Source organism: Quercus suber, unplaced genomic scaffold, assembly GCF_002906115.3.
Source record: "Quercus suber isolate HL8 unplaced genomic scaffold, Cork oak 2.0 scaffold_125, whole genome shotgun sequence".
In the NCBI taxonomy this organism is placed as follows: domain Eukaryota; kingdom Viridiplantae; phylum Streptophyta; class Magnoliopsida; order Fagales; family Fagaceae; genus Quercus; species Quercus suber.
In genome coordinates, this window is record NW_027069589.1 from 901441 (window position 1) to 916803 (window position 15363).

Below are 15363 nucleotides of genomic sequence, written 5' to 3' on the forward strand. Positions count from 1 at the left end.
CCTTGTTTGAGGATAATGAATTTTAACGATTAATATTACTAGATCTATGTTGTTTTTTTCTCTTAAATAATGTAAAATATCATGAACCACTATGATTTATTTAAAAAAGATACTCAATCCTTAAAAAAAAAAACTAAAGTATTAATTAAACACATTAATAATTAATAATTGAATAATTTAAATTTAAATTTAAATATGAAATAGTTACTTCTAGAACAACAACAACAACAACTACAACAACAACAACAACGACAACTGACTTTTTTTTTTTAATAGTAAAACATGAATCGTACCAGCTTCCTAATCAACGTTCATGCTTACGCCGTCATTCTTTCTGTAATTTCATTTCCTAGATATGTATATTATTCAATTGCTTTTTATTCATTTGAAAATCTTTTGTGTGATCTTTCAGGGTATTGTGCTGAAAATATTCTTCCTCAAATCCTGAGCGATCAAAGTGAACCATAAATAGACACTGCACAAAACGGGAGTTTCGTGTGTGCATAAGAATTACAATAATTTTAATCACAAAAAATTTCACAATTATTGATTTAGGCATGTAGCAAGTTAATTGTTAATAATAAATAATATGGGGAGTGATAAAGTGACGTTAACAATGACAATGTGCCAGTATAACTATACTCAATGTGCTGACGTGGTATTTTTCAAAACCTCATGATATCTATGATATTCTAGGTTTGAAACCTTTTACTCCCATGTTCGAGTTACTCCTAAGGGATTCATTTTTATAATATCTCAGTGTGAGTGTGGCATAGGGACTACATATGTTCAAGTGAACAATTTGATACTCGAAAAGATTTGGATACATTATTTGTCAAAAAGAGTGCCAATATAAGAATTAATAAAAATCTATCAACTTAAATGTTACCAAAAAAAAAAAAAAAATTATTGTGTTTATCACCAAGCGGTCAAAGTTTGGCTACAAACTTGATTGTAGTTTAAGACTACAACTTCCTTTAAAAAAATTAATTTGGCTATATATTCTGAAAATTTAACCGTTAGATTGCATGTTCTTTATACTCTTAATACACATGCCAAATTTTGTGTCAATTGAATGCTATTGACTATATGATTAATAAACTTATATTTTATGTATAATTTTACGCTACAAAAATGTGTAATTTAAACAATTGGTTGATGGCATGGCTATTGATTTTTAATATTTTTAAAATTTTGTAAACACGAAAGATATAAAAAGAAAATGTAATCTAATGGTAGATTTTTCAAAATTTATATCTAATAAAAAGATATTGATTGATGTTGTAACCTTTAGGTTACAGCGAAGTTGGTGGTAAAATTTTGTCCTTAGCATTGATCTTATGATTAAGTTATATATATATATATATATATATATAAATCTTATGATTAAGTAGTAGGTGTTGTCTTGCCATTCCAATTTATGTAGAGTCATCAATGACGTGATTAAAAAAACAAAAAAAGCTAGATCCAAAAATTCTCAAATCATGATATACTAATTTACTTAAAATTACGTTTATATGGGGGTGTAGGTGGCTAGATTTTTTACTAAAGCAATGCTATTCATGCACGTTAATTAGTTGAAGTTGGAAGAGAAGAAGACGCCAACAATTAAAAATTGACTAATTACGTTAGCAAGGAATGGTATATTGTCTGATTATTTTGGGAGAGGAGTAATTTTTTATTTTTATTTTTAAGAGAGTTTTAATTTATGATATCTACTTCTAATGATAGTTCTTTATCATCAGACTAAAATACAATCAGTTTTTGGTGTAGTCGGGATTGAATTCCAGATCTATTATTTAACCATAAAAAACTTTACTAAGTAACCACAGAGAAAGAGTAGCAAATTGAAATTATTGAAACTAGCCACTGAGCACGAGTGCGTGCTCAGAGGCTCTTCTATTTTTTAGGTAAAGATTAATAATTTACATTTATTATAATTTGGGATTTCTACTTTTTCTAATCACAAAAAAAGAAAAAAAGAAAAAAACCAAAACAAAACGTGGGTGAGTTTTGTAGATTAGAGGAGTTTTAAAACTAACAAAAGAGTGATCATATTTTGTAGAGAGTTAGAGAGTAAAAATAGATATTTAAATTAACGTAAAAGTAGAAGTTTATTATAAGTAGGAAGGCAATTCACCGTAGAAGTAGGAATTTATTATTTTTGTTAATTTATTATTTTAACGCCATTTTTAAGTTTTAGATAGGGATATTTTTTACGGTAAAAAAAAAAAAAACTAACTTTCTTTTGCCAATTTGCTATTTTAACTTTATTTTTAAGTTGTTGATTAATTAATTTAAGGGTATTTTTAACAAAAAAAATTAATAATTAATTTTTTGAATCCTCTTAATATATAGAGAAGAGATGACATAGAATAATAGTTGTTGACCCATTTTTTTTTTATTATCATACGTTGTTATTATTTGTATTTTGGGCTTTAAAGTTTGTATGCATGTGTAGTGGCAGAGTAGGACCTCAGGCCCATTATGTAGGAGTACTAACTCAGGCGCCCAACTCTAACTTTTCGCAAAAGCCCAAACCAGCAGTTGTCCACACTTGTAGTTGTTGTGACATATTTCTTATGTCAAGGCCCTCCTAGAGTCCTAGTCTAGGGCAATATCCAAGGGAAAGAAAAGGATTCCACATTATTTTAAATTTTTTCTTAATTTTTAAAGAAGAGTCCGGTTGGTTAGCAGGTGCATTACCACATTATTTTAATAGACAATTTTAAGAAAATTTTGATACTACTTGATGAAAAATATAAAAAGCAATAAAAAAAAGTAGTGGTTTTTTTTTTTGGAGAAATTATACTTTAACACCCTAAACTATATTTTAAATTATACTTTACACCATAAACTTTTTGAAATCACATTTTGTACCATAAATTATGACTCTTATTACACTTTGCATCTCAACATCAAGTTTGCTATTAATTTGGACAGAAAAATATGGTATCACGTGAAAAGACTTACTTGTCCCTCTTCTCAATTCCTTAAAAACAAAAATAATTACATTTTACCATCCTAAATATACTCTTGATTATATTTTACACCCTAAACATTGAATTTCTATCAAAGTTAACAGCAAAATTTAATTTTGGGATGCAATGTATAATAAGAGTTATATTTTGAGGTGCAAAATGTAATATGAGGTATAATTTATGGTAGTAAAATATAATTTACCCTTTTTTATTTTACCATATGATGATGCTATAAAATACCACCTTAAAAATTGTCCATATGGCTCGTCTACAGGGAAAAGAAAGAAGCATGGGCACAGCCAAATTACCTCGTCTGTCATAAACTGGATAAGGACGGACGAGGCCTTGTTCGTCCCGAAGGACGAACGAGGCAAGCATGTTTATGCTAAGGCACGTCCACCTCAAGTTAGGGACGGACGAGCCAAGCATTCATGACTTGAACCTTACCTATAAATCAAAACCTCCATTGCTCGTAATAAGGCACCGGTTCGGATAAAGTAACTTTCATGGAAGTTATGGAAGTTACCTCCGATTTTGGTGAATTCCCCGACAATAAGAACGGTTATCAGAGCAAATAATCGTTCCATACACTATATAAACACGACTCTATGTAGAGGTAAGGGATTCTGACTTTTTCTTTTGAGAAGAGAAGAATAAACACTTAGAAATTTTTTCCTCTCTATTCCAACCCACTAACTTCATCATCGGAGGACCATAGGCCGGCCTCCACCGGTCTTTTCTCTGATTGAATTTGGTTTTACAGGATTTAACTCTCAAGATTGTCGAAGTCCGAAGATTTTCAACCCACTGATTTTCCAGAATTATCACAATAAAAAATTTCTAAAAATATTTTTTAAACAAGTAGCCTTAAGATATAAGAGAGAAAGAGAGTAAATGGGCTAAAATTGTTATACGGGCCATTGTGATACACAGTTCGATCAACGAATCAGGCCAGCCCAAAGTTTTTCAGCCCGGCAACACATTGAATCTCGAGCTAGCTAAACCCGTGAGGCCCAAAACTTAAAAAAAAAAAAAAAACCTGGGGACTAATCAGCAAATAAAAGAGTTCCTATAACGAAAAATAAAATAGCTCACAACTCCGAGGCTCTGAATTAAAAATTCCCAAACAAATAACCAAAGCCCAAAGGCGGGTCTTTCTCTTTCACACTTTCACTTCACTTCCCCTCTTTCCCTCTCAACCTAGGGTTTTAAAGACTGGGGGTTTAGTATTTTTTTTTTTTTTCTTTCAATTCCATCCCCCAATTCCCAAATCAAAACCCAGAAAACACTTTTCTCGTTCAAAACCCAAAAACACAACATGGCGTTTTCACTGTTTTCTACTCCACAGCAACAACCACAACAACAATCGCTGTTTCAACCTCAAACTCAGTCTTTTCAACAAAGTAGTCCATTCTTTCCTCAACAACAACAACAACAACAACAGCTACAACTGTTTCAACCACAACAGCAGCAACAACAACAGCAACTGTTTCAACCACAGCAGCAGCAGCAACAACAACAGCAGCAACAGCAGCAGCAGCAACATCAGCGGCATTTGTTTCTCTTCACTAACGATAAAACTCCGGCGAATTATAGTACCAAGTGGTCGGATCTCCATCCTGAGTCCCAGAAAATTCTCCTCCAGATCGAGTATGTTTTTTTTTTTTCTTATTTCCTATATCTTGATTTTTCTTTTTTGCTGGCTGTGTTTTCTGTTTGGTTGCCGAGAGAATATGGGAAAAATTAACAGAAACAATGCAAAATTGAGTCTTTTCTTTTTCCCACTTGTTAAAGTCTCTTGGGTTTCTAAATAGAGAAACCTTAAAAATTCAAGTTCTTGATTTTTTTTTTTTTTGGTACTACGATAATGTCAATTATTAAAAGGAGCTTAGGGTCCTTTTTTTTTTTTTTCATTAACTAAATGTGGCATTAATTTTGGCTTTTACTTATAGTTCTTATTATCTTTTTGTAATATATTGTTGTGGATTGAGTTTTGACATGATAATTGTTGTATGAGCTTTTTGAGTTGCTAAAGTATTTTTTGTGGATAGGGAGCGGATATTGGGGTACAGAGATGAGAGCCAGAGGCTAGATCAATGTAATCGTCTTTATGATTCTTCGGTTTCCAATGAAGGGTTTGAACTTGATGCAAGCCATATTGTTCAGGTTTACTCTTCAATTTTATCAAATTTCTTTTCTTCTCTCTTCATTGAATTAGGACTGATAGGTTTGAATATTTTCTATGTTGTCTATATATGTGTATTGTCTAACAATTCTTTGTTATTAGGAGTCATAGTTTTTCTAGCAAAGGGTTTTGCTATAGCCTATATAAAGATTTTTTACATAGTGAATAAATTTGATAAGAGAATAATATAGACAAAGAGATGGAATTCAATAAAATTCCTGCAACATATTTTAGGCTTTGGGGTGTGATTGCTTTCTCCTACCTAAGTGTGATTGCTTAGGAAATCTAGGTTATGGGGAAAAAATGTTAGGGGATTCCAATACAACAATTACCATGTTTAGGGTATGGGTTTGTAGATCTCATTCCCATTAATTTGGTTGAAGAAAGGTTTATGGGCTTGTGTAAAGAATTGCAAGGTGGTTTGATGAGTTATTTGATGGCTATGTGATAGAAGAAAGTATGTGGGGTTTTAGGGTTTTGATAGGTAAAAGAAAGGGCTTGATTTGAGGTTGTAAAGGAGGAAAATGATAGAATTTTATGGAGTTTAGGGGCTGAATGAACAGCACACGTGAACAACACCAAAAATTAAAAAAATAAATTAAAAAAATAAAAAGAAGAAAAAAAGAGAGAAGAGAAAGGGAGGAAAGTGCAAACAAAGGCCCAATATTTATATTAATCAGCTCCATTGATTCTTTGAGTGCATCGAGCACAAGATAAGGACATTTTCTTGTACTAGAAGTATTAGGACTTCTAGCTTGACTAATAAACTAAAAACCTAATAAAATATAAGATACTTAGGATCCCCTAGAAAATTCTAGATTCAATTAAACTACCAAAATACCCTTAATTTGCAGGAATCATAGAAGTTATAGATTTGCTCCTGACTACAAAATTGACCATAATTAATAAAAATAAAAAGCCCAACAAAAACCTTATTTTACACTAAGACACATATCTAGAAATTTCAAACCACAAAATTGAACGTCACATGTGAACCCATAAAATAAATCTTGAGTGGGCAAATTTGTGAAGTAGTAACAATTAGTAGTCCCATGGCTGCATCAAAGTGGTGGTGGGAGCTATAGGGTGGAAGCCAGGCTCATTCCTTGAGTGATGCAAACATGGAAATGGAAGTATAATGGGTTTTTGATCGCATGAAAACACCATAATGTTCATTGGAACCTTGGAAGGAAAACAGCTGCAATAGGAAATTTATTCCCATTCTGCTCATTGCAGGCAAGCAAATGTGGCCTTAGCAGGAGTGACTTTCCATGCTACCATGTAAGACATTGAAGTTCAACAAGTGGAAGCTTATAACCAAGTCTTCAAGTTTGTTATGAGAGGAGAGTTTTAGGTGCTTTGGTAATATAACACACATACCTCAGTCTTGTTAAGTTTCACACAAAGATTTTTAATTCAATTTATCTATAGCAAAAGTGACAATGAAATCAGTTGAAAAAAGATTTTAAGAAAAGAAACTCCTTTTTATATTATACTATTATGAAAATCTTATCGTTAAGACCTTTCTTCTGAGTCTACTGCAGTGTTTTATGTGCTTGTTATCTGGTGAGTATATTGCATGAAAATGGATATCTTTTATGTTATTTGTCAGGAGCTGGGGGGAATTAGTACTGCCATGGAACGACAGAAAGCTCTGCTGCAGGAGCTGATGTCTGTTGTGAAAGATATGTTAAGGAACACGGAGGTTGCTGTTCGTTCTTTCATGATGCTACGCCCAAGGTTCCTTCATCCAAATTCTGGAGGTGCTTCAAATGCCACTGTACCATCTCAAGCTCCAGGACCAACAGGACCATCTGGTTCAAGTAGTCAAACAGCAGCAAACTCTATAGTGCCAGTTTTTGATTTCTACAGTGGGGTTCCAAGAAAACCATCTCCTTTTTTACAGCAGACAGTTTCTAGATTTGAGAAGTATCTTGGTGAGTGCCGCCAGTGGGTTGAAGAGTTAGAGCAGCTTCTTCTCTTAGATTCTGATAGAAACTCTTCCAATTTTCGATCCTCCTTGTTACTATCTCTTCCAAAAGTCATGTCAAATGTGCATGACTTTTTTGTTCATGTGGCTGCTAAGGTAAAATAACAAATTTTTTGTGTTCAACAAGCATTATTGCTGTTAATTATCTGGTGAAATATTGTCAGTTATAATATGTATTGATAATTGCTGATTGTCCCAAAAGTTTAAGTTGTTAGTAAATGTTGAATTCAATCATTAGTCATAATTCTAACATGCCCTTTCACATGTGGGCCTAAACTCCCCCTTAATAAGTGGGGCCCAACATGTGGGATTTTTAACATTTTGAATGGGAGGTTAGAGTGGAGATAGGGATTGAACTCAAGATCCCCTGCTCTGATACCATGGTGAATTTAATCCTTTAACCATAATTCTAACATGTATCTTTTTTGGCTTTGTTTGTATAACATATAGATGATGAACTAACCCTTCATTTTCTCTCCATATTTGTCTTCTGACAAGATTTTGTAAATTTTTTAAAAGAAGAAAAAGATTTCTTTTTGCCAGTCTGCCTTTTGGGATAAAAGCTCTTTTGACTTGAGTTGAGTTGAAAAAAAAAGTCCATAATGCTGGAACATTTCCCTTTATTTATCCAGAGTATTTTTAGAAATAGAGGCTGGTTAGGTGCCTTCATTTATGAGTATGCATTAGTGGTTGACTTGAAAGCAATTGGGGTTTCCTAGAACCAAAGCAAATGCCAAAAAGTACATTATGACTCATTTATATAATCTATAAAAAAATTCGTTACCTAGTGCGATGCTTTATGTAATTGGAGTTGATCACACTCAAAATGGTTTGGTATGCTGTTTCCTGATATTTCTTATGATTAATAGCAGATGCATTAAAATGTGTTCCTTAGGTGGAGAGTATTCATCAGTACATTGAATCCATGAAAGCAGCTTATCTTGCTGACCAGCGCCGCCGAGGGGATGGGAATGATCCATTCCTTGAGGCTGATCGGCGTGAAACAGCAAGACAAGAAGCTGCTGCTAAAAGGGTACATCCAACTTTGAATTTGCCTGCAAAGTCACAACCATCGACACAAGTTGCAGGGTTGCTTTCAAGCTCAGGGACTCAGGGGGTATCATCAACTGCACAACAGACATCTGCAGCCACAACATTTGCTTCTTCTGGGAGTGGGTTGTCACTTTTTGGTACACCTGCTTCTGCCCCTTCCTCTGTGCCATCTTCTCTGTTTGCAACACCAAGCACTTCTGCTCCGGTATCCTCTCTATTTGGATCATCTGGTGCTACACCACAGACATCACTTTTTGGATCCTCATCAGCTTCTTTATTTGGGTCTGCTTCAACTCCCTCATTGTTTGGGACTGCTGTTCCATCCTTTGGTTCAGCTACTCCTCCCGGAGGTTCACTATTTTCAACACCATTTGCTTCAGGTATCCTCCTTCCTTTTTTAGTTCTACAAAAGAATGGTCACACTGTAAATTTAGTTTTGGGCTTAGAGCTTGTGACATTATGTTCTTATTTATTTTTATAATTTTGCTTGCTCATTTTTTTTTTTCTTGTTCTCTACAATTTTGTGACTCCAATCATTTTTGTATATGGGCTTGGCTTACTTTATAATATGATCCCCTTTGTGACATATTGAATGCTCCCATAAATACTCAATTATAGTTGAGCATTTGAAGCTGTAACTTTTGACCTGGGACTTAGAGAATGATGAAACTTAGGGTTGTTCATCTGTAGTTGTAGTAGGATTTTAGAGATATTTTCTCAGCACACTGATCTCATCAGTTTCCTAAACTGCCAAACTGTGCAGTGGTTTGGAAAGTGACACTTTGGGTAGTGGTTTCTGTTGGGGGAAAAGAGGGGTGGGGGGGGGGGGGGGAGGGGGGGGGGCATATTTACATAGTTGGCAGTGGGGATGTATATTTTGGTGGTGGTTGGTTTTGATTGGTGGCTGCATGTGGAGGTTTGTCTTGACAGCTCATTACATGGGATCAGGCTTGGGTTGTTGGCAGTGTGGCATGGTATATTGAGGCGGGGTTGAGCAATTTGGCTAGAGTAGGGCTTTATAATTGGTGGCCACAAGGCCAATCTGAGTGGGGCAAAGGTGCAACAGTGTTGGAGAGGGGTGAGAAGAAACCCGGGGGTGGGGATTTTATGTGAAAATGGGAAGGGTCAATCGTTTTAGGTGGTATTTAAAACCTTCTGCTGATCACCACACTAACCTCGTTGGTTTTGAAGATTTTGGTAGAGACCACTGTCACTATCTTTGTTGGAGCCTCTGTGGACAGCCAGTTTGGCTCAGCTTGGTTGTTGCTTGGAGCTTCAAAGTTTGAACAGCCCCTGATAGTGGGTTATTGTAGTGATAGAAAGTTTAGTTTAAAGAAGAAAAAAAGTCCATATTATTTCTGATTATTCTGTCTTTATTTTATTGAATAGATCAAATTCTGAATCCATATTTTCCCAGTATGTAATCAGATTAGAATATTTAGCATAATAATAATATGGAAATTGATTAAATTATATTATAATATTCTATGAAAAATATGGGTCTCATTAAATGTAGTTCTGAATCATACTATAACATTTTCATCACAATATCAGCCTTTGATGGTACTTGTTGAACTCAATTTATGTTGGATTACCAGAAAAAAGGAAGATAAATCTTGATGATTTGCAACTAATTTACAGATCATAACTTTAATTTTGTTAGTGATTTGAACTTGTGCATTTACATTTTTTTATTTTTTTATTTTTTTTAATAATATGTAATTTTATTTGCTTAATAAATTTTCCTACTTCCCAGGTGCTGCAACAGGCTCTGGGGCTAGCTTTGGGGCTGCAACGGTGAGCAGATTTTCTCACTTTTGACTTTGTGTACAAGTTTATTCGATCTTGTACTTCTTGCTTAAAGAACCATAGGAACACTAGTCCTTAATAAAATTACCATTTTTCTTTTTGGTTGGTATAAATTGATCATTCAACGCGGCAAGAAGAGTACTAAACACAATTATCTTTGCTGCAGAGCTCCTTCCATTCATCAACAGCTTTACTTTTATATGATTTCCTTACAAGTTACATGGTATGCATCTGTATATAACTATTTTTTTTCCATCTATCTATTGTCTTTTGCAGAAATCATCAAAGACAAAATCTCGAACTAATCGACGGTAGCCACAGTGGCTTTGGGTTATGAAATCTGGAGGAAACCTCTTGTATTTCTGAAGATATTAGCATATTTTTATGTTCAGAAGCCTTATCTTTGCTCTCCACTTTTCGTAAATGCGGTTTATTATGCTGTGGAGTTTGTGTTTCTACAAAGATTTCTCACTCAATTGAGGATTGCATATTGAATGCTTCTGTATCATGACATCCCAATGCTGTGCTAATCCCTTGTGTTTCTGATATTGTCAGTGAGATGCTGGGAGATCCATGTTACTGTAACATTGTAGGGTACAATATTAGATAAAATGTCTGGATGTGGACTCCCATGAAAAAGATGTAGTTCATTTGTTGAGATATTAGAATGTGTCGAATAAACTATTCATCTGTTATCTTGCTTTGACTTTGCTGGATGAGTCCTGTCAATGCTAATCATGTACTTCAAACAGTTTCAGTTGATAGAACCTCTATTTGACATGTATTCAACACTCACAACTTGTGTATTTCATATTTTTTTTGTTATTATATGTTATTTTTTTGATTAAATGTTTTGGAGTGATAGAACAGATGGTACACAATTGGTCTGAATCCCAGAATTAAAAGATATATGCTTTAGCCACTGTTGCTTGCTTGTATAAATCGTGGTCAGATGGTTTAGTAAGTTCAATTGTGGGCGGTGCTCCGGTTGAAATAGGGTTTCTCAGAATAATATGGAAGTATTTATTTCAATGGAAAAATACTGACTAGGGGTGTAATCGGTTTGGTTCGGTTGGTTTTTTTAGTTTTGGCCAACCGAAACCGAAATTTTCGGTTTGTGAAATTCACGACCGAAACTGACCGAAATAATTGGAAATCGATTGGTTTTGGTTGTATTTCGGTTTTAGTTGGTTTTCGGTTTCAGTTAACATCACAGATTCACAGTTACAAAAAGAAAAAAACAACTCAATATCACATGGGGTTATCGATTTTTTCAATAAGAAAATAACAACTCAAAATCCTATTTAAAAAAAAAAAATCACAATCACAAATTCACAGAAAATAGCATTGATTCAGTATTAAACAAAACCCAAAATACAAAAAAGAGAGAGGGTAATCGAGAAATGTCATTGTGAGAAACTGAGAATGAAAAGATCAAGCCGGCGTGGAGAGGCCGGCGTGTGGAGGTGGCGACAGAGGCCAATTCGTCTGGAGGCGGCGGCAGAGGTAGATCGAGGCAGCGGCAAAGGTAGATTCATGTGGAGGTTGACGTGTGAAGGCGGTGGCAGAGATGTGAAGGTAGCGCAGAGGTAGATTTGCGTGGAAGTCGGCGTGGAGTGGAGGCTGTGAGAGGGATTGGAGTGGAGGCTATGAGAGGAGACTGTGAGAGCTGAGAGGGATTGGAGTGGAGGCTGAGAGTGAGGGTGAGAACATGTGGGTTATAGGGTTTTTTTTGTTTTGTTTTTATAGTTTAATTAGATTAAGTTTAATTATATATCTAATTAGTAATTAGTTTAATAATAGTTACTTAATCTAATGATAAAATGAAAAATGAAAACATGAAATGTAAAGCCCGGATCATATTTAGCAAAGAAAGGCCCAAATGTTTTTAAACAAAATGAAAAACCCAAATATGTATAGGAGGCCAAATATTTATAAAATTTATATTATATATAAAATATATTATAATATGATTCGGTTCGGTTCGGTTAGTTCGGTTCATTCAAACTTGCAACCGAAAACCGAATCGAATATTTTCGGTTTTAAAAATTCAAAACTAAAACCAAACCGAACTAAAACCGAACCGAAAATTTGACAACGGTTTGGTTGGTTTCGGCCGGTTCGTTTGGTTCGTTGGTTTTTTGCACGCCTCTAATACTGACTGTATTTGCTAGGGCTTGGAATATTTTTCTGAAGAATGTGATATCTATAGAGTTTCCTTACTGTGTTTATGAGGTGACAAATCTTACCATTTTGGGAAAATTAACCCGTACAAGAACTTTGAAGAAGGTCCAGACATTTTTGGACTGAAATATTGTAAGTGAAGGAAAATGTATTGCTTCGACGTTTATGAATATGACAATTTATTTACCCCAAAAAAAAAAAAATGACAACTCTTTAATATAATTGTCAGGTTTCTAAGACTGAAATATTGTTACAAAAAAAGAGTTTGAAGTTCCGCTTTCTTCTCATGCAAACTTGGCTGGAGGGCACAGATATTGGACATTTATGGCTTAAGAATTTTGTAGAACACAGAACTGTTAGTCGTGTTGCCTGATCAACCATGTCTAAGCCAAGCCTGAATTGAACGCCTTGGATTGAAGGTGAGCTTAAAACCCGTGTGAAGGCATGGTCATATGGTTGGTTAGGCTGCAGGTATATTTGCTATTGCTTTGTTTCCCAGTTTGTATATCCTATGTAGAATAAACCCTAGCATCAAATTCATCTGTTTCTGATATCATCATGTTTGGTTGTAGCCTCTTTAGTTCGTCTTGGGCTTTTTCAACCTTGGGGTGTATTTGGTCGCCGGAGGCAAATACGTGAATATTATTCTCGGCCTCAAACCAGCTTAGTCCAGGATCCTTTTCCAACATCAATCCCCTTATCTTCTGTCTCATTTCTGCAACGTCATCCCATCTCCCCGCAGCAGCATAAAGATTTGAAAGCAAGATGTGGGTAGCACTGTCTTCAGCATCCAACCTTAGAACTTGCTCTGCTGCATGAACTCCTACTCTCAAATTTCCTCTGATTACACATGAGCTTAGCAAAATTCTCCATAGTTCAAGTTTATCTTCACTAAAAGGTGATTCGATTATCATTTCCTCTGCCTCATCCAATAATCCAGCTCGACTTAGCAAACTTACCATGCAAGAGTAGTGTTTAGGCCCAGGTGATAAACCATTTTCCTCCATATAATTCCACAAGAACTTTCCCTTTTCTACTAATCCACTGTAGTTACAAGCAGAGAGAACAGACAAAAATGTTATTTGATCTGGTCTTAGACCGGAATTTATTATCTCTTCGAAGAGCTGCAATGCCTCCATCACCATTCCATGATGACCGTATCCTCCGAGCATTGAGTTCCAGCACTTTAAATCAGGGTTTGAAACTTGGGAAAATATTAATTGAGCTGAGTGAAGGTCACCATTTTTGACATATATATCTATCAAACTCCCAGTGACAGACATTTCAGCATCATATCCCCTTTTTACCACCTGAGAATGAATCATTTCCCCGGGTTTCAATATTACAAGGTCAGCGCATGCACTCAACGCTCCACTGAGAGCAAAACTATCAATCTTATGGCCTTCCCTACACATTCCATTGAAGAATTTAATTGCACTCTCCCCATCAGTCATTCTAGTATGGCCTAAGATCATTTCAGTCCAGAGAACAACATCCTTCTCTGAAATCAAATTAAAGATCTTCTTGGCAGATTCAGCTTCAGCATTTTTGAAATACATGGACACTAGTGTACTTCCTACAAAGACACTCCTCTCAAATCCTGCTTTTGTAACTTGGGCATGGAGAGGTTTCCCATAATTAGAGGCAAGGAACACACAAGTCGCAGATATGATGGCTGCATAAGTATACTCATCTGGTTTAAGAAGAGACATACCTTGCAACTGGACAAATAGAGCCATGGCTTCCTCTCCTTCCTCATTCTCTGAATACCCAGAAATCATTGAGTTCCATGAAACTAAATCTGGATTTTCAATTCTACAAAAAACACTAAATGCTATCTGGGTATCACCACAACTACAATACATGTCAAGCAGGGCATTTTGCAAAGGCAAATCAGCAAGCGCATCTGAAACAATAACTTGGGCATGGATAAGTTGCCCAGAATGAAAATCTCCCAATCTGCTGCACGCATTTAAAACCATTGAATACGTAAACTCGGTTGGAATAACACCTGTCCTTACCATCCTACCAAAGACATCAAGCCCTTCCTTGAGCTCATCATTCTTGAAGTTCCCAAATATTATAGAATTCCAAGCCATGACATCTTTATCATCTATAGACTCAAAAACTCTTTTTGCAGATTCCAAATCCCCACAATTTGAGTACATCCCAAGTAAAGAGGTTTGAACACAAACATCATTCAAGAACCCAAATTTCACAACTTGGGCATGAAGCAAAGACCCAACCAACCAATCCCCATACAAAGAGGACGCTTGTAACAAGCTGGTGAAAGTAGAACCATTTGGCCTCAAGTATTCAATTCCCATTTGAGCAAGCAATTCAAAGGCCAAGATTGCATGGTCCGGCACTCGAGAATACGCTGTAATAAGCGCATTGAAGGAAACAAGATTTCTCTGAGGCATTTTGTCGAACACCAAGTGGGAATCGCGGAGGGAGCCACAGCGTGCATACATGGAGAGGAGATTGTTGTTCAGATAGGGAGTTCGTGCATTGACAGTTGTGGTAGTTAGGAGGAGAGCGTGAAGTTGGCGCGCTTTTCTCAGTGAGGTTATAGTGGTGCATTTTTGTATAAGGCTTGCCAGGCAAGATGTCTCATGCAATGGTGGCATATAAAGGTTAGTACTTACTACTTATTAGTAACACTTCACTTTTACTTCTAAGTTCTTCTTACCTACAAAAACTGCAGAGAATTTGTATTTATTTTGAGTAGGCGCGTGTGTAACTATCATTTACTATATTGTTTATATATATATATATATATAAAATCAGTTATTATTTTTGATAGAGTTTAATTAGAGGATTTAAATAGAATTTTAAACCATATATTTATATTTTAGTGCTCCTTATCAATTTTTTTTCCTTTTGAAATAAATTGATGCTGGGGAATGAATAAGTGAAGTGGAGTTTGGTTTTTGGTTTTTTATTTTTAATTATTATTTTGAAATCAAAGACATAAATTAGTAAAATACTATAAAAGAGTTCTCAAAAAAAATAATATATATATATATATAAAAGATGCCATTTCTTTGAGAATTAAAGATGCCATTTCTTGAAAGTTGAAATCTTAAACCAAAGTTAAAATAAACTAATTAAAAAAAATCTCCCATAATAAGATATACACATTACACATATTCACAATA

At 35.0% G+C, this 15363-nt stretch overlaps 2 protein-coding genes across 2 annotated transcripts; one reads left to right on the top strand and one right to left on the bottom strand.

Annotated features, from left to right (window-relative positions):
- The first annotated feature begins 4105 nt into the window (after positions 1 to 4105).
- Positions 4106 to 10867, top strand: LOC112038101 (nuclear pore complex protein NUP58). Its single transcript, XM_024070927.2, has 6 exons — positions 4106 to 4631; positions 5033 to 5147; positions 6779 to 7252; positions 8052 to 8589; positions 9966 to 10006; positions 10295 to 10867. Exons 1-6 carry the CDS (start codon positions 4300 to 4302, stop codon positions 10331 to 10333), a joined length of 1539 nt encoding a protein of 512 aa, XP_023926695.1. The 5' UTR covers positions 4106 to 4299; the 3' UTR covers positions 10334 to 10867.
- Positions 10868 to 12207: 1340 nt separating this feature from the next.
- On the bottom strand, positions 12208 to 14927 carry LOC112038090 (pentatricopeptide repeat-containing protein At3g50420). Its single transcript, XM_024070914.2, has one exon. It carries the CDS (start codon positions 14830 to 14832, stop codon positions 12712 to 12714), a length of 2121 nt encoding a protein of 706 aa, XP_023926682.1. The 5' UTR covers positions 14833 to 14927; the 3' UTR covers positions 12208 to 12711.
- Positions 14928 to 15363: the final 436 nt, after the last annotated feature.